The 27,324-nt window shown below is 39.8% G+C and overlaps 1 protein-coding gene across 29 annotated transcripts in view; it reads left to right on the top strand.

The window, feature by feature from the left end:
* TERB1 (telomere repeat binding bouquet formation protein 1) overlaps positions 1-27,324 on the top strand; it is a 51,124-nt gene continuing 23,800 nt past the window's right edge. For 8 of the 29 annotated variants that reach the window (XR_012428942.1, XR_012428943.1, XM_074027237.1 and 5 more), the window contains exons 1-8: positions 253-631; positions 14,746-14,856; positions 15,053-15,181; positions 17,156-17,284; positions 19,764-19,824; positions 19,920-20,035; positions 20,141-20,263; positions 27,126-27,278. Coding sequence is in view for 26 of the 29 variants with exons in the window: in XM_074027237.1 (XP_073883338.1) it covers positions 505-631; positions 14,746-14,856; positions 15,053-15,181; positions 17,156-17,284; positions 19,764-19,824; positions 19,920-20,035; positions 20,141-20,263; positions 27,126-27,278 (949 nt within the window). In the remaining 3 variants the exon portion in view is untranslated. Of the gene's footprint in view, positions 143-235; positions 632-1,230; positions 1,349-4,718; positions 4,782-14,745; positions 14,857-15,052; positions 15,182-17,155; positions 17,285-19,763; positions 19,825-19,919; positions 20,036-20,140; positions 20,264-27,125; positions 27,279-27,324 lie in introns of those variants that run through there. The other 21 variants (XR_012428944.1, XM_074027240.1, XM_074027232.1 and 18 more) reach the window with 14 other exon arrangements.

The raw sequence follows: 27,324 nt of genomic DNA, 5'->3' as shown, positions 1-27,324 counted from the left end.
GGACTGCTGGGCGGGAAACCCTAGCGAGCGTCGTGGCAGGTGGGCGGTGATGAAGAAAGGGAGGAAGCCCCCGCTTGAGGGTAGACGCCACGGCCTTCGCTCCCGCGTGTTGGGGCCCTGCCTTACTGCGCTTGGAAACTCCGTATGTTGGCGCCTGTGGAAGGCGGGTTGGGCCGGCCAGGATGTCTTACCGTCCCGTCAGGCCCTTCTTAGCTCACGTGAGAAGAGTCGAGTTGGGGGAACGGGGCCTTTATGAGTAGGTGCCAGGCCCCAGCTGTAGTCCCCACAGCCTTTGGCGGGAAGAGACAGTTATCACGAACCATTTAGAGGCGTGTAGAGCCTGGCAGTATTCGCCCCTATTTCACTTCTGACTCCCCAGGCGCCTCCCCTGGTGACTTTGATGTGTGGAGAGGGTGGGACCCACCGTTGAGGTCTTTTCTCAGAGCCAGGGCCAGGCGGCACGTCCCACAGCACCTGAACGGGGAGGGCCTGCTGAGGGGGCTGATGGCTCTCGAGCGGCCCGCGCCGCTCACCAGTGCCCTGCTCCCGCGCAGGACTTGCGAGCCGCGGTCAGAGAGGAGCCTGGAGGGGCCACCTAACCTCTGCACAAGGAATTCCTCCAACTCTGTAGGTGAGCCGGCCGCGGGCTGAAGGGGCAGGAAGCCGGGCGGGGTGAGCGCCACCGCCTTAGAAAGGTTACGTGTCTGTTACCTGTGGAACCCGGGAGGAGGCCTTGAGGATTTATGCTCTGGGCTCGGGGGTATCATATTGCAGAGCCAGCTGACTCCGGGTACCCACAGTACGTTTTCTGGGACCTGAATGACTGTTCTCTTGACCCGTTTAAACGATCGAAAACAAATTTGCCGTTTCTCTCTTGCGTCTTCTTTAGAGGGTATTTTCGCTGTATATAAGTGCAAGCTGGGTATCAGCTGACAACAATTTAGTGGTGGGATTATCAGCTTTGCCAGCCTTACACAAAAAGATGCCATTTATCTTTCTGATATATTGGGATAATATTTCGATTTCAAAAAGCTTTCTTGGCCTGGCGTGGTGGCAGTCGCCTGTAATCCCAGCTACTCGGGAGGCTGAGGCAGGAGAGTCGCTTGAACCCGGGAGGCGGAGGTTGCAGTGAGCCGAGATGGCGCCATTGCACTCCAGCCTGGGCGACAGAGCCAGACTCTGTCTCAAAAAAAAAAAATTCTTTCTCTTTATTTATTTATTTTGAGACAGGGTCTCCCTCCATCATCCAGGTTGGAGTGCAGTGGCATGATGTCGGCTCACTGTAACCTTCATCTCCTGGGCTCAAGGGATCTTCCCACTTCAGCCTCCTAAATAGCTGGGATTACAGGTGCGTGACCACGCCCAGCTACTTTTCGTACTTTTCCTTGGCAGAGATGGGGTTTCACAGTGTTGGCCAGACGTCTCCAACTCCTGGCCTGAAGTCTTCCGCCCACCTCGGCCTCCCAAAGTGCTGGGATTACAGGCGCGAGCCACCACGCCCGGCCCCTCAAAAGCTTTTGGTATACATTTTGTAAATCAAGTAAACGAGTAATATTCAGCCACTTTTCTTACTGCAATTTGAATTTGAGTTTACTGTTTTGGGGAGTGGGCTGAGTGAAACGTGTAAGTGGGAGAGGTTCTGTCATCCAGAAAAAAATCCTTTTTTTCCTGTGAGAATACAGTAAAGAATTTTGAAATCTTGTTTGTGACAGTACATATATTCACTAAATTACTAAAAGCACTTCATAATCTGCTTTATATGGCAGATGCTTTTGTTCTTGAGAATATACTTGTTTATAATTTTAAATATAATTTTGTGATTATCAATCCCTTGAAAGTTATAACTTTTCCTTTGCTATGGGTGTTTGTAAGCACTTCTCAAGTAAATAGATGACTTGTGTTAATGCTACCAAGTACTTGGCAAACTCTTTTTGTGCAAAGTAACCATTTATAAGAAGAAAGTATAAAAACAAAGGGAGAAAAGAGTGTGAGTGGTCAGTTTTAATTTCAAAGCATTTAGGTTTAAAAGTTATACATTACCCCTCATAGGCCGGGCACGATGGCTCAGCCTGTAACCCCAGCACTTTCGGAGGCCGAGGCGGGTGGAACACCTGAGGTCAGGAGTTCGAGACCAGCCTGGCCAACATCGGGAAACCCTGTCTCTACTAAAATTACAAAAATTAGCCGGGCATGGTGGTGCGTGCCTGTAATTCCAGCAATTCCAGCCACTCGGGAGGCGGAGACAGGAGAATTGCTTGAACCTGGGAGGTGGAGGTTGCAGTGAGCTGAGATCACACCACTGCACTCCAGCCTGGGCAACAGAGTGAGACTGTCTGGAAAAAAAAAAAAAATTATACATACCCCTCTTAAAAATTATATTAAAAGCAGAATAGATTGGATAATTAAAATTAAGGATATAGTCCTTAAAGTTGTCCATGAAACAAAAACATCCATATATGATAACAGTTTTCCATTTTCTAAAGAGTTCGTTTTTTTAAATCTAGTAATCTTTTCCAAATCTTAACCCATTTGTTGAAAAGCAATATGTATTTATGTACAGGAGACAGTATAAGAGTGGTTAAGAGTGTAGGCCCTGGCCTAATTTTCTTGGTTCCCATTTTAACTCTGGCACTTACTAGCAATTTGAAGTTAGTCAAATTATTTGCCCTCTCCTCATGTATCTTCATCCTTATAATTCCCTCATAAGGTTATTGTGGAGACGAAAAAGAATATTCATAAGGTGTAAAGAACAGAGCCTACCTTCAATAGGCATTTACTGAATTTTAAAAGCTGTTATTATTATAAAAATTGTGAAAAATAGAAAATGGTGGGATAAAACCCATAGAACCACCAGCTAAAGACAAGTGTTAATATGTCATCTTTCTAGCCAGTCTTATTTTATGTTTACCTCTATTTTGGATCATACTGTAGATTAAATTGAGTCTTGCTATTTTTGGTTAACTTTGTAACATAAGCATTTTTCTTTGCTATTGAACATTTCTAGTAAATGTGAATATTCTTGTAATAATATCCTATCTTGTGGACTTATAACATACCTACTTCTATTTTAATGTAATATTTAGGTTAAAAAATGGGCCAGGCATGGTGACTCATGCCTCTAATCTCAGCACTTTGGGAGGCCAAGACGGGAGGATCTCTTGAAGCCAGGAATTCAAGACGAGACTGGGCAACACAGCAAAACCCCTGTCTCTACAAAAATATTTAAAAATTAGCTGGGTGTGGTGGTGTGTGCCTGTAGACTCACCTACTCGGAATGCTGAGGCAGGAGGATCACTTGAGCCTAGGAGTTTGAAGCTGCAGTGAGCCAAGATCATGCCACTGCACTACAGCCTGGGTGACAGATTGAGACCCTGTCTCTTAAAAAAAAAAAAAAAAAAAGGCAAAAATAATATACCTGTACATTTGTATAGTACTTTATAAAAGATTTTTACATTTGTTATTTCTTTAAACATTTCTTTGTGCTTAAGAATTTTCTTTTTTTTTTTTCTTTTTGAGACAAGGCCTTGTTCTATAAATGGATAATTGGATATCTCTCTTTAACAACATAGTGTTGGAATAAATAAGAATTTTAGAGTTCTATGAATCCTGATTTGTTGCTCTAAGAAGTTAACTGGACTCTGAGGCATTTTTTCTAACTAATCAGTTTAGCATTTTAAAGTAGGGTATGTGAGAGGTCATATCAGAGTTGCTGGTTATTTTAAAAATGGTTCTAGGCTGGGCATGGTGGCTCAAGTGTGTAATCCTAGCACTTTGAGAGACTGAGGTGGGTGGATTGCTTGAGTTCAGGAGACCAGCCTGGGCAGCATAGTGAGATCCCATCTCACCATACCATGTCAAAAATAAACATGGGTTGTTAATTTAGTATTTAGCATGTGAAGAGAAAGGCCAGTCTAAAGTGTATGTGTGTGTGTTTTGTAAACCTCTCATAGGTAAGAGGGGTCCCTAATCTGAAACTATTAGATGAAGATTTCCATGAAGAAAATAAGAAAGTGGGGGCTGGGTGTGGGAGCTCACACCTGTAAACTTAGCACTTTGGGAGGCTGAGGTGTGTGGATTGCTTGAGACCAGGAGTTTGTGACTAGCCTGGGCAACATGGCGAAACCCCATCTCTACAAAATTAGCCAAGTGTGGTGGCATGTGCCTGTAGTTTCAGCTACTCTGGAAGCTGACGTGGGAGGATCACCTGAGCCTGGGAGGTCAAGGCTGCAGTAAGTCGTTATCAAGCCACTGCACTCCAGCCTGGGCGTCAGAGTGAGACCCTGCTGTCTCAAAAAAAAAAAAAAAAAAAAAAAAAAAAGGAAGGGAATGGGACCAGTTAAGAGGTCCAGTTAGATCCAGTCACCCATTCATTTGCTTAATAAAATTTCTTGAATGCATATAGTGCTTAAAAATGCCAGATATGTTTATGTTTTTAAATGTAATTATTGTAACAACTCTGTGAAATAGGAATATCATTTCTATTTTACAGCTGAGGATACAAAGCCTCAAAGAATTTAATCAACCTGCTTGATAGCACACATCTAATAAGTTGCAGATTCAACTTATTAACTAAGTTAATTAAATTTAATTATTATTTTAAAAGTTGTAATTCCCTGGTCTTTTGGCTTCAGGAAAACAATTTTTCCCACCCATTTGTACTTATATCTTTGCTATTCTCAAACATTGATTTAAATTGAGAAAATACCTTTATCTTATAGACGAAATATAAGGAAAAAGAATATAGACAAGCATGGAAAGTGAAGACACAAAGAAAACACAAGGTGAGAAATTGAATCATATATCTGCAATGAGTTTTGTATTGGTAGGATATACTGTAGATTATTTGACAGGATTCAGGAAATGAAAGAATCATTCAGCCATTTACATAAATATTGAGCACTACTCTGTGCCTGTCACATAATTTCTGGCTTCAGGAAACTGACATTCTAATGGGAAAAGACATATTGACAATTAGAATTTCACGTGATAGTTGATTTAATGTCAGTGTATACAAGAATAATGGGAACCTGAGAAGACCACCATCAAAGGATGCCTGAAGGTACGGATTTCAGAATTGTTCCCAGAAAGATGGAAACTGAATCCATGGGCCTGGAGGAGGTTAACCAGAGAGAAAAGGATGGAGAATAGTGTTCATTAATACACACTGTCATATAAGGTTTTAGCTGAGGAAGAGAGCCCCTAAAAAAAGTCTGAGAAAAACATTTCAAAAAGGTGAAAAGAGAGTCAGGAATGTGGTATCTTTGAAATCAGAACCTTAAGAGAATGCTTCATGAGAAAGAGGTTGCTTAAGAGCCTAAAATGTCAACTGTCACAGCTGAGGACTGAATTTTCCACTGCATTTTGCATTTAGGATGTGATTTGTTATGTTAACGGTAAACTTAATAGATTTTAACCAGATTGCAGTCTGTTTATATTTGAGTGGAAAATTAAGATCTGAAGACACAGTATGAATTGCTTACTCTTTAAGAGCTTGACTAAAAATATATGATCAGCCAGGTGTAGTGGCTCACTCCTATCATTCCAGCACTTTGGGAGGTCAAAGTGGGGGATCACTTGAGCCCAGGAGTTTGAGTCCAAACTGGGCAACACAGTGAGACCTCATCTCTACAAAAACAAGTAAAAATTAACTGGGTGTGGTGGTACACACTTGTAGTGCCAGCTACTTGGGAGGCTGAGGTGGGAGGATCACTTGAGCCTGGGAGGTCAAGGCTACAATGAGCCATGATCGCACCACTGCACTTAAGCCTTGGTGACAGAGCAAGACCCTTTCATTCATTCATAAATAAATAAATAGTAAGATATATGGCAGTAGCTAGAGGAAAGTTGTAATGTCAAGAAAGTGTTGTAAAAGACAGGAGAATTTCTGAAGAGGGAATGGAGATTCTGGAGAGGGAGAAGTTGAAAACTGGAGAGAGAGGAGATAACTGTTGGTGATTCCCCTCTCAAACCATTTATAAAACCTCCAACCTCAGTCCCACATCTCACTCTCTTCCATTTTAAGTCTTCAGGTTGCTCCCAGAAGTAGACTGTGAGATAAAGATTTGAGTGCAAGTACCTTTTTTCAGAAAGTGATCCCAGGAAACACTAGCTGGAAAGTGGGGAAATGAGACAGGAGAAAGAAGACAGAGAATATGTTATCAAATAAGTTATTATTATGGATAACTGGAGCTTAAGCCCACTGGGAAACTCTGGGAGCCAGTTTAGAGTCATGTCCCTGAGAGTCATCCCAGCCAAGGGGTGAGAGTATTTATCTATCAGCTCCCATCAGTCAATTATTTAGCAACAGGGTGAAGTGGTATCCAATTGTGGTTTTGATTTGCATTTGCCTAATGACCAGTGAATCTTGAGCATCTTTTCATATACTTATTGGCAATCTGTCTTCCTTGGACAGATGTCTATTTAAATCCATTCCACACTTTAGATTGTGATTTTAGTATTACGTTTTAAGAATTCTTTATCTGTTCTGAACACAAGCCCCCTATTTATTTGGATAACAGATTTTCAGATATTTTTTTCTAGACTGGGCTGTTGTTCTGTGTTCTCGATAGTGTCTTTCGAGGTATAAAGGTTTACAATTTTAAGTCCAGTTTATCAAATTTTCTTTGATTGCTTGTGTTTTTTGTATTCCCTTCAGTATTTGCTTGTTTATTTTATTCAGTAGTTACTGAAGGAACTAGGTGATTTTGCCTAGAGAAGATAAAAACCAAGGTGAAATATGATAGTTATGATGTCAGGAGATGCTTTGGCTGGGAAGGGAAGGATTATGATAGGAGATATCAAAGTATGAGAAAGGCGTACAGAAGGGAATGGAGGAGTACGTAAAGAAGTTTCTTGCAGACCAGGCATGGTGGCTCACGCTTGTAATCCCCGCACTTCGGGAGGCCGAGGCGGGAGGATGGCTTGAGCTCATGAGTTCGAAACCAGCCTGGGCAACATGGCAAAACCCCGTTTATTAAAAAAATACAAAAATTAGCCAGGCGTGGTTAATTTTGTATTCCTGGCTACTCAGGAGGCTGAGGTGGGAGGATCCGTTGAGCCCAGGAGGTTGAGGCTGCAGTGCCCTGTGATTGCACCACTTCACTCACTTGAGCAATAGAGTGCGACCCTGTCTCAAAAGAAAATAAAAGTCTTTTGTATCCTGCCTGCATTGTGCCTAGAACTGAAAATCATTACGCTCCATCAAAAATTTTCTTCGGCATGTTGTTGATGTGGCTTATTGGTATCCATAGAGTCAAACTTACCTTCTTATGGTGTCTGTTAGTGTACAAAATGATAAATAAATATTTGCTATTGCTAAAAACATCTTAGTGATTACCTTTGTACTATGATTTTCACTAACAAATTTTGTCATGAATTATTTCATTGAAACAAATTGACATTTGAATTTCTTTCAAGAGTGAGACTATGGCCGGGCGCGGTAGCTCATGCCTGTAATCCCAATGCTTTGGGAGGCCAAGGCAGGTGGATTGCCTGAGCTCAGGAGTTCGAAACCACCCTGGACAACATGGTGAAACCCTGTCTCTACTAAAATACAAAAAAATTAGCTGGGCGTTGTGGTGCGCACCTCTAATCCCAGCTACTTGGGAGGCTGAGGTGGGAGAATTGCTTGAACCAGGGAGGCAGAGGTTGCAGTGAGCCAAGATTGTGCCACTGCACTCCAGCTTGGGTGACAGAGTGAGACTCCATCTCAAAAAAAAAAAACGAAAAAAACCCAGGCCGGGTGCAGTGGCTCACGCCTGTAATCCCAGCATTTTGGGAGGCCGAAGCAGGTGGATCATGTGAGGTCAGGAGTTTGAGACCAGCCTGGCCAACATGGTGAAATCCCATCTCTCCTAAAAATACAGAAAATTAGCCGGGCATGGTGGTGGGCACCTGTAATCCCAGCTATTTGGGAAGCTGAGGCAGGAGAATCACTTGAACCTAGGAGGTGGTGGTTGCGGTGAGCCGAGATTGCTCCACTGCACTCCAGCCTGGGCAAGAAAGCGGGACTCCATCTCAAAAAAAAAAAAAAAAAAAAAACCCACAAAACAAAGAGTGAGACAAAGTACTATATTGATTGATGATACATCTTAATTTCTCTTAGTGTGCTCCTCTATATTATATCCACCCTTCATCCTATATCTTTCAGAACTCTAACTTTTTTTCATTTTGTTTTTTTTGAGACAGAGTCTTGCTCTTGTTGCCCAGGCTGGAATGCAATGGCCCAATCTCGGCTCACTGCAACCTCTGCCTCCTAGGTTCAAGTGATTCTCCTGCCTCAGCCTCCTAAGTAGCTGGGATTACAGGCACCCACCACCATGCCCAGCTAATTTTTGTATTTTTAGTAGAGACGGGGTTTCAGCATGTTGTCCAGGCTGGTCTCGAACTCCTGACCTCAGGTGATCTGCCCGCCTCGGCCTCCCAAAGCGCTGGGATTATAGGTGTGAGCCACTGCGCCCAGCCTACTACTCTAAATGTACTTCAAGCATTATTTCAAAATCTATATGCCATTTGACTTAAATCCTTAAAATCAAGAAAAGAAATTGTTTTTAAGACTATACTAAAGAACTTTATAGGAAAATAGTTGTCTATTGTTTGCTGTTTAGTTATAAACAAAATGTTTACATTTTGATAAAGCTTGGTATAGGTATGTAGCCGTGCAGCCATCAGCAAAATCAAGATAGTGCATGTATCCTCCTGCTCCTTTGTAATCCCTACCTTCTGTGCTTTCCTAGAGCCTTTTTTCCCCAAGCACTCACTAATCTGCCTTCTGTTACTATACACTATTTGCATTTTTTCTGTACATAGAATCATACAGTATGAATTCTATTTTATGTGGCCTCTTTCACTCAGCATAATTATTTTGAGATTCATCCGTGTTGTTGCATGCATCTATAATTCTTTTTTTATTGCTAAGTATTCCATTGTATATTTATACCATGATTTGCTTATCCATTCGTCTGCTGATGGGCATTTTGATTGCTTACACTTCTTAGCTATTACATATAATGGTGCTGTGAACATTTGTATGGACATATATCTCCCCTTTTTAGGGTAAATACTTAGGAGTGGAATGGCTGAATCAAATGTAGGTATACGTTAACAGTTTATGAAACTGCTGATCTGTCTGTCAAAATCTTTGTACCATTTTACATATTCACCAGCAGTATATGAGAGTTCCACTTCCTTCACATCCTTGCTAACATATGAAATGATCAGTCATAAATTTTAGTCGTTCAGTGAGTGTGTAATGGCATCTCCTTGTGGTTTTAATTTGCATTTCCCTAATGACTAATGATATTGAGAATATTTTCATGTTCTTATTTGCCATCTATTTATCTTTTTTGTTAAAGTGTGTTCACATCTTTTGCTGTTTTATCTGGTTGTTGGTTTTTCTGTTGCTGAGCTTTCATAGTTCTTTATATTTTCTAGATATATGTTGTTTTTTTTGAGACAGTGTCTCACTTTGTCACCCAGGTTAAAGTACAGTGGCACAATCATAGCTCATTGCAGACTCCAACTCCTGGCTCAAGCAGTACTTTTTTGTTGTTGTTGAGACAGAGTCTCACTCTTGTTGCCCACCCTGGAGTGCAGTGGCCCGATCTCAGCTCACTGCAACCTCTGCCTCCCAGGTTTAAGTAGTTCTTCTGCCTCAGCCTCCCAAGCACGGGGGATTATAGGCGCCCACCACCCCACTCAGCTAATTTTTATATTTTTAGTAGAGATGGGGTTTTACCATGTTGGCCAGGCTGATCTCAAACTCGTGACTCAGGTGATCTGCCCACCTCGGCCTCCCAAAATACTGGGATTACAGGCATGAGCCACTGCTCCTGACCTCAAGCAGTCTTCTACCTCAGCTTCCTGAGTAGATGGGACTACAGGCACATACCACCACGCCAGGCTAATTTAAATTTTTTTTTTTTTTTTTTTGCATAGATAGATCTCACATTGTTGTCCAGGCTGGTTTCAAACTTTTAGCCTCAAGAGATACTACTGCCTCATCCTCCCAAAGTGCTGGGATTACAGATGTGACCCATCGTGCCTGGCCCCATGTTCTTTTTGTTTGTTTTTTAATTGACATACAGAATGTACACTAGATGGCTACATGTTCTTTTTTTTTTTTTTTTTGAGACGGAGTCTCGCTCTGTCGCCCGGGCTGGAGTGCAGTGGCCGGATCTCAGCTCACTGCAAGCTCCGCCTCCCGGGTTTACGCCATTCTCCTGCCACAGCCTCCCAAGTAGCTGGGACTACAGGCGCCTGCCACCTCGCCCGGCTAGTTTTTTGTATTTTTTAGTAGAGACGGGGTTTCACCGTGTTAGCCAGGATGGTCTCGATCTCCTGACCTCGTGATCCGCCCGTCTCGGCCTCCCAAAGTGCTGGGATTACAGGCTTGAGCCACCGCGCCCGGCCGGCTACATGTTCTTTATCAGATATGTTCTTTGCAAAGATTTTCCAGTTTGTGGCTTGTCTTTGCTGCGCTTTAGAAGACACTATTAAAACAATGACGTTTTTAATTTTATGAAGCCTAGTTCATTATTATTTTGTGAGTTTTGCTATTATTGTAATATCTAGGAAATCTTTGCTTAACCCAAGGTTACAAAGATTTTCTCCCATGTTTTCTTTTAAAAGTTTCATAGTTGGCCAGGCACAGTCTCGGCAGACTGAGACAGGAGAATCTCTTGAACCCAGGAGGTGGAGGTTACAGTGAGATGAGATCGCGCCACTACATTCCAGCTTGGGCGACAGAGCAAGACTCCCTCTCAAAAACAAAATTTAAAAAAAATTCATAGTTTTGGATTTTACATTTAGATTGCATTCCATTTTGAGTTGATTTTTGTATGTGTTTCGAAGTATGAATTCAAGAGTTGTTGTTGCTGTTGTTTTGAGTATGGATATTCAGTTGTTCCAACACTATTTGTTAGCAATGACTTTGTAAAAACTCATGGGTTTGTGTAGATACTGTCCTGTTTCATTGATCTTTTTGTCTATGCTGATGGCAGTGCCACACTCGTTTTATTACTGTAGGGTTTTTGTTTGTTTGTTTGTTTTTAGATAGCATATCGCTCTGTTTGCCCAGAGTGGAGGGAGTGCAGCAGTGCGATCTTGGCTCACTGCAACCTCCACCTCCCAGGTTCAAGCGATTCTCCTGCCTCAGCCTCCCGAATAGCTGGGATTATAGGCACGTGCCACCATAACTAGCTAATTTTTGTATTTTTTAGTAGAAATGGGGTTTCACTGTGTTGGCCAGGCTGGTCTCAAATTCCTGACCTCAAGTGATCTGCCTGCCTCAGCCTCCCAAAGTGCTGGAATTACAGACGTGAGCCACTGTGCCTGGCCTACTGTAGGTTTTTAAAGTCTTGAAATATGGTAGAGTTAGCCCTTTGGCTTTATACTTCTCTTTCAGTGTTGTCTGGCTATGGTAAGGGTTTTGCATTTCCATATGAATTTTGACATCAGCTTGTCAATTTACACACACACACAAACACAGCCTGCTGGGATTACATTGATTGTATAGACCAATTTGGGAAGAATTTACATCTTAACAATATTTAGTCTTTTGACTCATGAACATGGCATATAATGGCGTTTATTTTGGTCGTCTTTAATTTCTCTCAGCAGTAGTTTTTAGTTTTTGGTGTATGTCTCACCTCTGTTGTCAATTTATTCCTAAGTATTTCAATGCTATATTGTAAATGGGGTGGTTTTTAAAATTTCAATTTCCATTTGTTTATTGCTAGTATATAGAAATACAGTCATGTGCTGCATAATGATGTTTCAGTCAACAACAGACCTCATATAGGACAGTGGTCTTATAAGATTATAATGGAACTGAAAAATTCCTGTCATGTAGTGACATTGTAATATAGTAAGCGCAACACGTTACTCACATGTTTGCAGTGATGCTGGTGTAAACAAACCTACCATACTGCCAGTTGTATAAAACTATAGCAAATCCAGTTATGTGTAGTACATAATACCTGATAATGACTCTGTTACTGGTTTATGTATTTACTACACTATTTATTGTTGTTTTAGAATACACTGCTTCTACTTATAAACAAAAATTTTGTAAAACAGCCTCAGGCAGGTCCTTCAGGAGGTATCCCAGAAGAAGGGATTGTTATAAGAGATGGCAGTTCCGTGTGTGTTATTGCCCTGAAGACTTTCCAGTGGGACAAGATGTGGAGGTGAAGGACAGTCATATTGATGATCTTGACTCTGTGTAGGCCTATGCTAATGTGTGTGTTGTGTCTTAGTTTTAATAAAGTTTTTTTAAAAGATAAAGATAGGCCAGGCATGATGACTCACACCTATAAATAATTCCAGTGGTTTGGGAGGCCAAGATGGGAGGATTGCTTGAGGCCAGGAGTTTGAGACCAGCCTGGGCAACATAGTGAGACCCCCATCTCTGTAAAAAAAAAATTAGCTGGGTGTGGTGAAGTTACAATAAGCTAAGTTTATTTTATTATTGAAGATATTTTAAAAATAAATTGAGTAGTCTAAATTTACGGTGTTTATGAAGTCTACAGTAGTGTACAATAATGTCCTAGGCCTTCACTTTCACTCGCCACTTGCTGATGCACCCAGAGCAGCTTCTGGATATACCTTTTAAAAAAATCTGTATTATAGCTTTTCTATGTTTAGATATACAAAAATTTGCCATTGTATTACAATTGACTATATTATTCAATACAGTAACATGCTGCGTAGGTTTATAGTCTAGGAGCAATAGCTATACCATACAACCTAGATGTGTAATAAGCTTTACCATCTAGGTTTGTGTAAGTAAAGTCTATGATGTTAATACAATGATGAAATCACCTAATGGTGCTTTTCTCAGAATGTATCCCCATCATTAAGCAACATTTGACTGTATAATCTGTTTTTATGTATTAAAGAGTTATCTGGAAAACTTAGTTCACTTATTCTAGTAGCTTTCTGTAGATTCCATCAAATTATGTGGAAGATCATGTTGTATGCAAATTCAAGTACTTCTTTGCCAATTTGAGTGCCTTTTATTTCTTTTTTCTTACCTGACGGCACTGGCTAGACTCTTTGGGACAATGTTACATAGGAGTGGTGATACGAGCAAACATCTTTGTCTTATACCTGGTTTTAGAGAGAATATATTCAGTCTTTCCTGTTAAGTATGATGTTTGCTGTAGGGTTTTCAACTGTAGATGCACTTTGCCAGGTTGAGGAAGTTCCTTTCTATTCCAAATTTGCGGAATATTTTTCTTTAATCAGGAATGCATGTGGGATTTTATCAGATGCTGTTTTTACATCCATTGAGATGACCAAAGGTTTTCCTGTTTTGTTACATTGATTTTTTTCAAATCATAAATCAATCTTGTATTTCTGGGATAAACCCACTTAATCGTGATGTCTTTTTATTTTAATATATTGTTGGATTCAATTTGCTAAAATTGTTTAGACTTTTTGCATGTATGTTCATGAGGGAAACTGGTCTGTAGTTTTCTTGCTAATGGCTTCTGTTTTGGTATAAAGGCAATACTAGCCTCATAGAATAAGTTGGGAAGTATTCCTTCTCTTAAACTTTTGAAAAAATTTGAGTAGAATTTATATTATTCCTTCCTTAAATGTTTGGTAGAATTTGCAAATGAAATCATCTGAACCCAGAGTTTTCTTTGTGGAAAAGTTTTTAACTCTTAATTCAACTTCTTTCATAGACATAAGACTATTCAAGTTGTCTTTTTCTTCTCGGGTGAGTTTTGGTGATGTAATTTCACCTAAGTTGTTGAATCCATAGGTGTGAAATTGTACATAGTAATCCCTTAATATCTTCTGAATATCTGTGGAATGTGGTAATGCCATCTCTCTCATTTCTAATATTGGTAATTTGTGTCTTTACTCCTTTTTTCCTAATTCATCTGGCTAGAAGTTTATCAGTTTTGTTGCGCTTCTCAAAGAACTTCCTCTGTATTTGTTTTCTGTTTCACTGGTTTCAGCTTACATCTTTATAATTTCCTTTCTTGTACTTATATTGGGTTTAATTTGTTCTTTTTCTAATTTCCTAAGGTGGTAGCTGACGTCGTTGATCTGAGACCTTTCATCCTAAATACTGCTTTCATAGCATCCCACAAATTCTCATATGTTGTATTTTCATTTTTATCCACTTTTTTCTAAATGACAGATATTTAAACCAGTGTAGCTTTACTTAAAAAGAATAATATTATGAATTTCTATTCCTATATTTATAAAAAGGGAAACTCAAAGAACTATAAGAAGTTCATTTTAAGTTCTTTTATTTAAAGAACATCTTTAGGCCGGGCGCGGTGGCTCACGCCTGTAATCCCAACACTCTGGGAGGCCGAGACGGGCGGATCACGAGGTCAGGAGATCGAGACCATCCTGGCTAACACAGTGGAACCCCGTCTCTACTAAAAATACAAAAAATTAGCCGGGCGCGGTGGTCGGCGCCTGTAGTCCCAGCTACACCGGAGGCTGAGGCAGGAGAATGGTGTGAACCCGGGAGGTGGAGCTTGCAGTGAATGGAGATCGCGCCACTGCACTCCAGCCTGGGCGACAGAGTGAGACTCCGTCTCAAAAAAAAAAAAAGAACATCTTTAAGAAAATACATGGTTGTTGGATTATAAAAGTAATACATGCCTATTACTTTAAAAGTTGACCATTCCAAAGATATGTATTTAGTAAGTGAAATTTTAATGGTTAGTTTTTGAAATAAACTTTTTGGTTTAAAATAATGACATTGTTGTTCTTTAGAAATGAAGACTGACCTGAACTTATTATTGGAGTGTCTAAAGTATCAAATGGACAATGCTTTTTCACAAAAGGAAGCTTTGGTCACTATTCATTCAATTTGTCAACAAAACAGTAAGATATAATAGTGAATTTTTATCTGTGATTCTAGTTCTTTAGTACTATGATATATCAAATAAGCATAGTTCTTTATCTTCCATTCATTTATTCTACATATCATGTTACTGTTTTCATGTGATTTATTTTATCCCTGAAAGGATATTGAAAATAAATATCATTTCTATTTTGTTTTTTTCTGCATATCCTACAGGTAATGCAAGTGTTTATTTTCGGGAAATTGGTGGTTTGATGTTTGTAAAAAATCTTGCAAAGTCAAGTGAACATAGCATGGTAAAAGAAGCAGCCTTATATACATTAGGAGCTATTGCAGAAAAAAATGGTAAAATATAAAACTTTATTTCATTATACTTTAAGCATTGTGTTATATTTTAACAGTATACTCAAAACTAATTTTTTAGTTAATTTCTTTTCTTTTTTTTACACGTTTGAATAATTTTTATCCAGCCTCCCTCCCCTCTCCCTTGCTTCCTCTTTCCTTCCTTCCTTCCCTTTCTTTTCTTTCTTTTCTTTCTTTCCTTTCTTTTCTTCCCTTCCCTTTCCTTTCCTTTCTATTCTTTCCTTTCTTTTCTTTTCTTTCTTTCTTCTTTCTCTTTCTCTTTCTCTCTTTTCCCTTCCCCTCCCTCCTCTCCTTCTCCGCCCCTCCTTTCCCCTTTCTCCTTCCCCTCCCCTCCCTTTTTTCCTTCCCTTCCCTTTTCCCTGTCCTTTCCTTTCTGTTTCATCTTTCCAGATCAAAGGATGAAGATAACCCACAGCCATGTAATGTGTGGGTATAGAAATTCATGTTGGCAAGAACACTTTTCTGCAGGGCATCTAAAATGAGGTTGAATATAAACCATTGGTTTGTCAGACCAACTTTATATTCTGATATTTTTATTTATTAAATATTTCTTCATCAGCCAGGCGCATGGTGGCTCATACCTATAATCCCAGCACTTTGGGAGGCTGAGGCAGGTGGATCACTTGACCTCAGGAGTTTGAGACCAGCCTGGGCAACATGGTGATACCCCATCTCTACCAAAAATACAAATAATCAGCCGGGCATGGTAGTATGCACCTGTGGTCCCAACTACTTGGGAGGCCGAGGTGAGAGATTACTTGAGCCTGGGAGGTGGAGGTGGCAGTGAGCCAAGATTATGCCACTGTACTCTAACCTGGGCGACAGACCACAGAGTAAGACCCTGTCACCAAAAAAAAAAAAAAAAAAAAAAAAAAAAAATCTTTTAGGAAGCAATCTTTGTGCAAGGCATTGGGGATACAGGGATAAGTAAGATATAGTCCTTGAATTTTTTTTTTTAAATTTAATGTTTGTGTCTATATAATAGGTGTATATATTTATAGGGTACATGAGATGTTTTGATACCGACATGCAGTGCGTAATCACATCGTGGAGAATGAGGTTTCCATCCACTCAAGCATTTATTCATTGTGTTACACAAACAATCCAATTATACTGTTTAGTTATTTTAAAGTGTACAGTTAAATTATTATTGACTATGGTTACTTTGTTATGCTATCAAATAGTAAGTCTTAGTCATTCTTTCTTCATTTTTTTTTTTTTTTTTTGGTACCATACCCACCACCTTCCACTACCCTTCCCAGCCTCTGATAATCATCTATCTCCATGAGTTCAATTGTTTTGATTTTTAGATCCCACAAATAAGTGAGAATATGTTTGTCTTTCTGTGCCTGGCTTAGTCCTTGCCTTTGAGATAGGGCCTAATAGCTGGTTCTAGGAACTGGATAAAATGTTGATTGTATCTTTATGTCTATATTATTTTTGTAAAATTCTGCCTATTGCATTAGGACATACACACAAAAACTATCAGATAGTATGATTCTTGAAATGATTTTTATTTCTAGGAAAGTCTCAAAACATATCTCAAATTTTGTTTGTCCCTCTGTTTTCTAAAGCAGGTTTCTGAATTTTCTTGAATTGCTTTTCTTGCTATGTTTTGTTACGCATCCTTTAAAGTGTGTTTTGTTTTTTTTTTTTTGCTAAATTTTATTTAATTTTTTATTCAGATAAGTTTTTTATTGTAAATTCTAGGGGATTTCAGTATGTGTTTTGGAGCCTAGATTAAGTACTTTTGATTAATATACTGCTGCTTTGGTCTGCTAATTGAGTAAGCACATATCAGTTTGTCAGAAATTTTGTTGTATGACTAATAAATATCAATTACATGAGATTTGGTTAAGAACCATCCCCAGTTAGGTAATTTTTTATTTTGTTCAGCATATTTTAAAGCATGTTTGTGACAATGCATTGAAATTAAAATTATATTTTATATTTCAGTTTACTGTCAGCAGACTTTGTGTACTTCAGAGTTATTTGAAGACTTAACTTGGTTCTTATCTAATGATTCAAACATAAATTTGAAAAGAATGTCTGTTTATGTTATTTTGGTTCTGGTTTCAAATAATAGTAAGTACATTCTCTTATGAATATTTGAAAACGTTAATCAATTGGAACAGCCATTATTAATTTTTTATTTGAGTTCTTATATCTTTTTTTTTTTTTTGGAAACAGAGTCTCGCTGTGGCACGCAGGCTGGAGTGCAGTGGCATGATCTCGGCTCACTACAACCTCCGCCACCTGGTTCAAGTGATTCTTCTGCCTCAGCCTACTGAGTAGCTGGGATTACAGGCACATGCTATCATGCCCAGCTAATTTTTGGATTTTTTAGTAGAGACAGGGGTTTCACCATGTTGGCCAGACTGGTTTCAAATAGTGCTGGGATTACAGGTGTGAGCCACTGCTCCTGGCCCAGTGTCTTTTTTTTTTTTTTTTTGAGACGGAGTCTCGCTCTGCCGCCCAGGCTGGAGTGCAGTGGCCGGATCTCAGCTCACTGCAAGCTCCGCCTCCTGGGTTAACGCCATTCTCCTGCCTCAGCCTCCCGAGTAGCTGGGACTACAGGCGCCCGCCACCTCGCCCGGCTAGTTTTTTGTATTTTTAGTAGAGACGGGGTTTCACCGTGTTAGCCAGGATGGTCTGGATCTCCTGACCTCGTGATCCGCCCGTCTCGGCCTCCCAAAGTGCTGGGATTACAGGCTTGAGCCACCGCGCCCGGCCCCAGTGTCCTTTTTTAACCTCACCTCTGAGAAATACTAGTTTAAAGAAAGGTGGATTATTAGCATGTATTTAATAATTCAATACTTATTAATTTTAAGAAATAATAAAGTAGGCCGGGCGCGGTGGCTCAAGCCTGTAATCCCAGCACTTTGGGAGGCCGAGGCGGGCGGATCACAAGGTCAGGAGATCGAGACCACAGTGAAACCCCGTCTCTACTAAAAATACAAAAAATTAGCCGGGCGCGGTGGCGGGCGCCTGTAGTCCCAGCTACTCAGGAGGCTGAGGCAGGAGAATGGCGGGAACCCGGGAGGCGGAGCTTGCAGTGAGCCGAGATCGCGCCACTGCACTCCAGCCTGGGCAACAGCGTGAGACTCCGTCTCAAAAAAAAAAAAAAAAAAGAAATAATAAAGTAATTTATAGTGCTTAGCATTGAAAGGTAACAGGTTTAAAGAGAAAAAGAGAGGCATTTAATGAATTAGTTTTGTTGATTTTCTGCTGAATTGACCGTTTAGTTACAGTGTTTACAGTATAAACCAGTGATGGTTTTTATTTTGGAATAATTTTAGATTTACAGAAAAGTTGCAAAGATAATATGTTCCCGTATACTTACTGCTCAGTTATTTTTTAACTTTTTAAAATTTTAATTCTTCAAATTGTTAGAAATTCTGTAAGCATTTAAAATGTTTCTAGGCCAGGTGTGGTAGATCATCCCTGTAATCCCAGCATTTTGGGAGGCCAAGGTGGGAGGATACCTTAAGCCCAGGAGTTTGAAACCAGCCTGGGTAACACAGTGAGACCTTGTCTCTACAAAGAAATTAAAAAAGAAAAGAAAAAGAAAAATTAACTGGGTGTGGTGGCGCACACCTGTACTACCAGCTACTTGGGAGGCTAAGGTGGGAGAATTGAGTGAGCTCTGGAGGTTGAGGCTACAGTGAGCTGTGATCAAGCCACTGCACTCCAACCTGAGTGACAGAGTGAGACCCTGTCTCAAAAAAAAGAAATGCTTCTAGGTAGGCACGGTGGGTCACATCTGTAACCCCAGCACTTGGGGAGGCCAAGGCGGTGTAGCCCCTTTCCTATGTCACCCAGGTCCCAGCACAACAACCATATTCAGTACCAGCAGACTCTCTCATGCCACCTTTCCTGCTAGAGGGGAAATGGTATGGGCATCAATAGAGGGGGACGTCTAGGTGGTTGTAGAGCTCAAGGCCCAAACCCCCAGTGTGTTGGGTGGGGGTGGGGCAGCCTCAGGGAAGCTAGGCATCAGGTTGTATCCTTTGAAGCGGAGGAGTCAAGCCTTACCTTCTTCTGCTAGCAGTGGCTGGTCCCTCACCCCTCTAGTCCTCTGCTGTTATTGTTTCCATGGGGAGGGTCACAGACCCAGGCACAATGCTAGTCTGAGCAGGCTCAGGCAATTCAGCTAAGCCTCTTGCCAGAGAGGCCTGAGGAGTCGCTTCTTGCCAGGTGTGCACTTTAAAAAAAATGTTTCTAGATTTTGTTTTATTTTGGAAAAACTAGAAAACGTTGAATTTATTTATTTTTCCATTTTGGAACTTATCTTGATACTGTAACACAGAACCATGATGCAAAGTAAGAGTTTTGTAATTTTTAGAGGAAATTTGAATGCAATTAGTCTCTAAGCAGTAGTGACATATTTTTCATAATAATCTTGATTACAGATTTTTATCCACAGTAATTCTATGTTATACTTTGTAATACTTTAAAGTTGTTTAAAAGTTATTTATTTATTAAAATAAAACTTAACTGTTATTCATTTCTGCAAGACTATTTGTAAATAAAACTCATATTTTTATATGGCTATTTTTTTAAGGGACTGGACAAACACTTGTGAGAGAAACAGGTTGTATTACAGTTCTGTCACGGTTATTCAGGTAAACAAATACAAATTTCTTTTTGTTAATTATTAATTACTTAGGACCTTAACACATTTGTATTAATTTACTTTCTTTTCTTTTTAACCTAATAGGACAGTTATTTCAAAATATGAGTTGGATTTGTCAGATAAAAATGTTTTCCAGAGTTATCAGTTGTGGTCTTCAGTGTGTAGTACTCTGTGTGTCTGTGTCAACAATCCTCAAAATGGTAACTATCTGTAATGTTTAAATATAAAAATAAAGATAAAAACAAATGAAAACTGATGTTTTCCAATTGTCATATTAAATCATGATTGACTTTGTCTTCTTTCAGATGAGAATCAAATGTTTTGCTGTTCACTTTTTCCACATGCTAATGAATGGCTAAAAAATTTCATGAAACCTGAGATAATTCGCCCTATTTGCTCATTTATTGGACTCACTCTTGCAAATAACAGTAAGTATTCATTATTTTCTAGGTCATAGTTGAAGAAACATTTCAAAGCATTATAAAAACTATTGAATTTATTATTGAATCAATTGAGTTCTTGTAATTTGGGTTATTTTGGATGTATTTAGGCTCTTAAAGATAAGAAAATCTTAAAAGTGGATATTTTTAGGAGGATATTGGGAAGATGGTCATAGCAGCATCATTTTTTAAATCTCCCCAGATACTCTCATAAAACGGAAAAACCAAATAGCAAGACTAAATACCCATAGAGTGTGTTCTCTGATCACAAGGTAATTAAATTAGAAATGAATAAAAACAAAACATCTAGAAAAGCCCCAAATATCTGGTAATTAAACAACTTGTACTAAAATCCATGAGTCAATGTATAAATCATAAGGAAAATTATAAAATGTTTCTAACTGAATAATAATGAAAATACAACATTAGGCCGGCCATGGTGGCTCACGCCTGTAATCCCAGCACTTTGGAAGGCTGAGGCAGGCAGATCACTTGAGGTCAGGAGTTCGAGACCAGCCTGACCAACATGGTGAAACCCTATCTCTACTAAAAATACAGAAATTAGCTGGGCATGGTGGCAACAATTAGCTGGGCTGGTGGCAGACACCTATAATCCAAGCTGCTTGGGAGGCTGAGGCAGGAGAATCGCGTGAGCCCAGGAGACGGAAGTTGCAGTGAGCCACAATCGCACCATTGCACTCCATCCTGGGCAACAGCAGAATGATACTCTGGCTCAAAAAAAAAAAAAAAAAAAAAAAAAAGCCAGATGCAGTGGCTCACACCTGTAATCCCAGCACTTTGGGAGGCTGAGGCGGGTGGATCACTTGAGGTCAGGAGTTTGAGACCACATGTTGGTCTGACCAACATGTGAAACCTTGTCTCCACTGAAAATACAAAAATTAGATGGGTGCCTGTAATCCCAGCTACTCAGGAGGTGGAGGCAGGAGAATCTCTTGAACCTAGGAGGTAGAGATTGCAGTGAGCTGAGATCACGCCACTGCACTCCAGCCTGGGTGACAGAGTGAGACTCCATCTCAAAAAAAAAAAAAAATTAAAAGAAATCTGTGTGATGCTGCAAAACAGTGTTGAGAGGGAAATTTATAGTATTAAGGCTTGTATAAGAAAAGAAAGGTCTCAAGTCAATTATACTAGCTTCTGACTGGGTGTGGTGGCTCACACCTGTAATCCCAGCACTTTGGGAGTCTGAGGTGGGGGAATCACTTGAGGTCAGGAGTTCCAGACCAGCCTGGCCAACATGATGAAACTTTGTCTCTACTAAAAATACAAAAAAATTAGCCCGGTGTGGTGGTGTGCACATGTAATCCCGGCTACTCGGGTGGCTGAGGCAGGAGAATCGCTTGAACTTGGGAGGCAGAGGTTGCAGTGAGCCAAGATCATACCACTGCACTCCAGACTGAGCAACAGAGAGAGATTCTGTCTCAAAAATAAATAAATAAATAAATAAATAATCGTATTAGCTTCTACCTAAGAAATTAGCAAACCAAGCAAGTTAAAATAAGCATAACAAAGGAAATAATGAGAAGATTAGAAATCGTGAAATAGAGAAAAGCACCGAATGGAGAAAAATAATTGAAACATGAGCTAATTCTTTGAAAAGATCAATAACAGTGATCCTCTAGCCAGACTGATTACAAAGTAACGAGAGAAAGCTCAGATTACCTGTGCCAGGAGTGATAACTTCACTATAGATCTTAATAGATATTAAGAGTAATGAAAGAATAGTAGAAACAGCTTTATGTCATGACATTTTACAACTTAGATGAGTTGGACAAACTCTTTGAAAGATACAAACTACCAAACAAAGCTCACCCAAGAAGAACTAGTAACCTGAATACTCCTATATCTGTTAAAGAAGTCAAATTTGTAGTTTAAAAGCTTAACACAAGCCTGGGCATGGTTGCGCATGCCTGTAGTCCCAGCTGTTGGGAGACTGAGGTGGGAGGATCACTTGAGCCTGGAAGTTCAAGGGTATAGTCTGCTATTATCATACCTGAGAATAGTCACTGCAGCCTGGGCAACATAGCAAGGACCCACCTCTTAAAAAACAACAAACAAACAAACAAACAAAAAACAATGCAAAGACGCAAAACAAAACCTTAGCTTAGGAAATTCCAGGCCTTAATGGTTTCTTTGGCGAATTCTGCCAAACATTTCAGGAAACAAACCAATAATTTCACATAAATTATTCCAGGAAATAGAAGTGGGATAAACACTTCCCAACGTGTAAGGCCAGCATTACACTGACGTCAGAACCCAGAAACAACATTACGAGAAACTGTTGGCTAATAGCTCTAGAACATAGATGTAAAAATCCTTAAAAAAAAATTAACAAATCTAATTTAGCATTAGAAAATATTAACAAATCTAATTCAGCATATGGAAAAGAATACATTATGACCAAGTGGCATGTATCCCAGGAATGCAAGATAGGTTTAACATTAGAAAATTCATCATATGTACAGTCTAGAAAAGAAGAACAATATGATAATTTCAATAGATGCAGGAAAAGCATTTGACATAATTCAACATACATCTGTAAACTCATGGTAAACTAGGAACAGAAGGAAACTTCCTTAATGTGACAGGACCTCTACAAAATACTACAAGTAGCACACTTAATGGCGAAAGACTTAATGTTTTCCCCTTGAGACTGGAAAAAAGATAAGAGGCTAGGTGTAGTGACTCATGCCTATAATCCAGCACTTTGGGAGGCCGAGGCAGGAGGACCACTTGAATCTAGGAGTTCAAGACCAGCCTGGGCAACATAGAAAGACCCTGTAGCTACAAAAATTTAAAAACTAGCCAGGTGTAATGATTCACACCTATAGTCTCAGCTACTTGAGAGGATTGCTTGAGCCTGGGAGGTCAAGGCTGCAGTGAGTTATGATTCTGCTATTGCACTCCAGCCTGGGCAACAGGGAGATCCTGTAACACACACACACACACACACACACACACACACATACACACACAACAGAAATTAAAAGAAAATAAATTGATGATATATATAATACTCTGGATTATAAGACTCAACATTGTAAGAATGTCACTTTCAAATTCATCTCTAGATTCATGGAATTCTCAAGCAAAATCCCAGCAGATATTTCTGATTCTAACTTACATGGAATACAAAGGGCCTAGGATAATTGAAACTTTTGGGGAAAAAAGGATAAAACCGTAGGACTATGTTGCCTGATTTTAGTACTTATACAGAAATCAAGAAAGCGTGGCATTGGTGTAGGTATAGACTTACAGATTCTTTTTTTTTTTTTTTTTTGGTGACAGAATTTCACTCTTGTTGCCCAGGCTGGAGTGCAATGGTATGGTCTCGACTCAGTGCAACGTCCACCTCCCGGTTTCAAGTGATTCTTCTGTCTCAGCCTCCCGAGTAGTTGGGATTACAAGCACCCGCCACCATGCCTGGATAATTTTTGTATTTTTAGTAGAGATGGGGTTTCACCATGTTGGCCAGGCTGGTCTTGAACTCCTGATCTCAGGTGATCCTCCCACCTTGGCCTCCCAAAGTGCTGGGATTACAGACATGAGCCACCACACCCGGCCTTGTAGACTTACCTATTAAGGAAATAAAAGTGAGAGCCCAGAAATAGACTCATACATATATCATTGTTGATTGTCTACAAAGATGCCATTGTCATTCTGTGGAGGAAAAGATATTTTCAACAAATAATGCTAGAAAAAGTGGATATCTATATGCAAAATATGAATCCAAACCTTTATACAGTATACAAAAACTAACTTGAAATAGTTCATAGACTTAAATGTAAACAGTGAAAAATATAAAACGTGGACAAAAGCAGAAAATTCTCACAACTTGGGGGTAGGCAAAGGTTTCTAAGGACACAAAAAGCATGAATAACTAAAGAAAAAATAGTAAATTGGACTTAATTGAAATAATTTTGCTCTTCAGAAGAGCTTGCTATGAGGATGAAAGGTAAGCTAGACCGAGAGAAAATATTTGAGAACTATTTATCTAATTAAGAATTTGTACCCAGAAACCTGTAAATAGCTCTTATAAATCGATAAGAAGACAAAAGCAACCTGATGATTAAAAAAGTGGGCAAAAGATTTGAACAGATACTTTAGCAAAGAAGATGTGAATATTAAATAAGCACTTGAAAAGATGTTTAAGATTGGCTGGGCATGGTGGCTTATACCTGTAATCCCAGCACTTTGGAAGGCCAAGGAGGGAGAATCGCTTGAGCCCTGGAGTTTGAGACCAGGCTGGGCAATGTAGTGAGATCTTGTCTCTACAAAAACATTTTAAAAATTAGCCAAATATGGTGGCATGCACCTATAGTCCTAGTTACTCAGGAAGCTGAGGTGGGAGAATCACTTGAGTCCAGGAGTTCAAGCTTACAGTAAGCTATGATCACACCACTGCACTCCAGCTTGGGTGACAGAGCCAGAGCAAGACTCTGTCTCAGGGAAAAAAAAATGCTCAAGAAATAATTAGTTACCAGAGAAATCCAAATTAAAATCCCAAAGAGATATTACTACACACCAACTAGCATGTTAAAAATAAAAAGTGATCATGCTAAATATTGGCAAAGGATGTGGAACAACTAGAACTTTCACACATTGCTAACGTATATCTATAGTCAAGTGTTTGAAACAAATACTCGTGTCACATGCAAAGGATATATCTCTAGAATTACAGAAAAAATTGGAATCTATTTCCATGATACCCTGACAGTCCCTTTATCTCTAAAAGCCAGCTTTAGTGAGTGATAGTTATAGGACTTCATTACCTTCAGTGAACTACAGATTAGAGAAAATCTAAAATATTCAGTATACAATAAATGTGGTCTAGGATGTTCTTCTGCTTATATGCCTGAGTTTTTGTCACTTAGGCTATAACTAAGAATCTGTGGTAACACACTGCCATTTTCATCTAAGCATTAACAATGCCCTTTTTTTTTTTTTGAGCTAGAGTCTTATTCACTCTGTCACCCCGGCTAGAGTACAGTGGCACAATCATGGGTCACTGCAGCCTCAAACCTCTGGGCCTAAGCGATCCCCCTGCCTTAGCCTCCTGAGGTGCTGGGACTACACGCACACACCACTGAGCCTGGCTAATTTTTACTTTGGTTTTTTTTTTTTAGAGATGGGGTCTCACTATGTTGCCCAGGCTGATAATGAACTTCTGAATTCAAGCAATCCTCCTGCCTCAGCCTCTCAAAAATGCTAGGATTACAGACATGAGCTACTACCACATGCAGCCTCTTTTTTGAAGATTTTTAAAAAGTGAAAATACTTCCTAGTAAAGAAGTCTATTTTGGAGCCACCATAATATTGAAAGTGTTTGCCTGCCCTTAAATAACGTTTCTGGGCTGGGCGCCATGGCTCACGCCTGTAATCCTAACAGTTTGGGAGGCCGAGGCAGGCAGGTTGCTTTAGTTCAGGAGTTCGAAACCAACCTGGGGAACATGGTGAAACTGCGTCTCTACCAAAAGTACAAAAATTACCTGGACATGGTGGTGCACGCCTGTAGTCATTAAAGGCATAAGCCACCATGCCCAGCCCAGAATTATTTTCAACTAGGAAACAAAAGACTTCAGATTTAGAAAAATAGATACTGGTCATTGAATCTTTGCTTGGAATAGTTGTTATGACTCTCAGGGATGTGTTATAATTTTATGCTCCAAGAAGTAAAAGAATTAGGTGTAAATATGACAGATGAGATGTATGCTGTTTTAAAACAGTTAAATTACTTTGCATCTTGAGGAGTCAAACAATCTGAGGAATTAGTTATGTTGGATTGCAGAAAATAGGCAGCTTGCTAATTACCAAGATAAATGAATGAATATATTCTTTATAACTCTATTGAAATACTTGTTTAATATTGTTGAGGGATAGGTTTCTTTTTGGTTTTTTGTTTTGTTTTGTTTTTGTTTGTGTTTTGAGACAGAGTCTCGCTCAGTAGTGTTAGCTCAGCTCATTGCAACCTCTGCCTCCCGGGTTCAAGTGGTCCTCCTGCCTCAGCCACCTGAGTAGCTGGGATTATAGGCATGTACCACCACGACCAGCTTAATTTTTAATTTTCTTTTTCTTTTTTTTTTTTTTTTTTGAGATGGAGTTTCGCTCTGTCACCCAGGCTGGAGTGCTGTGGCACAATCCTGGCTCACTGCAAGCTCCGCCTCCTGGGGTCACGCCATTCTCCTGCCTCAGCCTCCCGAGTAGCTGGGACTACAGGCGCCGACCACCACGCCCAGCTAATTTTTTGTATTTTTAGTAGAGACGGGGTTTCACTGTGTTAGCCAGGATGGTCTCGATTTCCTGACCTTGTGATCTGCCCATCTCGGCCTCCCAAAGTGCTGGGGTTACAGGCATGAGCCACCGCACCCTGCCTATTTTTTAAGTTTTTAGTAGAGATGGAGTTTCAGCATGTTGGCCAGGCTGGTCTTGAACTCCTGACTCAAGCAGTCCTCCTATCTCGGCCTCCCAAAGTGCTGGGATTACAGGCGTGAGCCACCATGCTCGGCCCAGAGGGCAGCTTAATAATGCCATTCTTACAAAATAGAGCAGTTCTTACTACATGAAACAAAAAAGATTTCTAATACACAAGAAATACTGTACTATACATATAGTTTTACTATGTCAAAGTAAGGTACTTACGCAAATAAATAATCTATTTTATGATTATGTATATGCACAGGTATAGATTGGATTTTTAATTCTTTAATTTTGGGATTTTTAGAAAGTATTTGAAAAGACCAAGTTAGTGTTATATTTAGTGCAAATTAATTGAGTAAAACCATTCAGCTGTCTTGTTTGAAATATTAATAGTTTTGCTACTTTATTCTTTAAGCATATGTTCAGAAATACTTCGTATCTGTGGGTGGACTGGATGTATTGTCTCAAGTTCTCGTGCAACTGGAATCTGATTCACATGAGACTCTTTCCAGTGCTAAACTTGCAGTGGTTGTGACAAAGACTGTGGATGCATGCATTGCTGATAATCGTGAGTGACAGTGCTTACTAGTTTTTTTGAAATTGAATTTTCTTTG

Source organism: Macaca fascicularis, chromosome 20 (assembly GCF_037993035.2).
Source record: "Macaca fascicularis isolate 582-1 chromosome 20, T2T-MFA8v1.1".
In the NCBI taxonomy this organism is placed as follows: Eukaryota; Metazoa; Chordata; class Mammalia; order Primates; family Cercopithecidae; genus Macaca; species Macaca fascicularis.
Note: the sequence above shows the minus strand (reverse complement) of the source record. Positions and strands in the feature narration are given on the sequence as shown.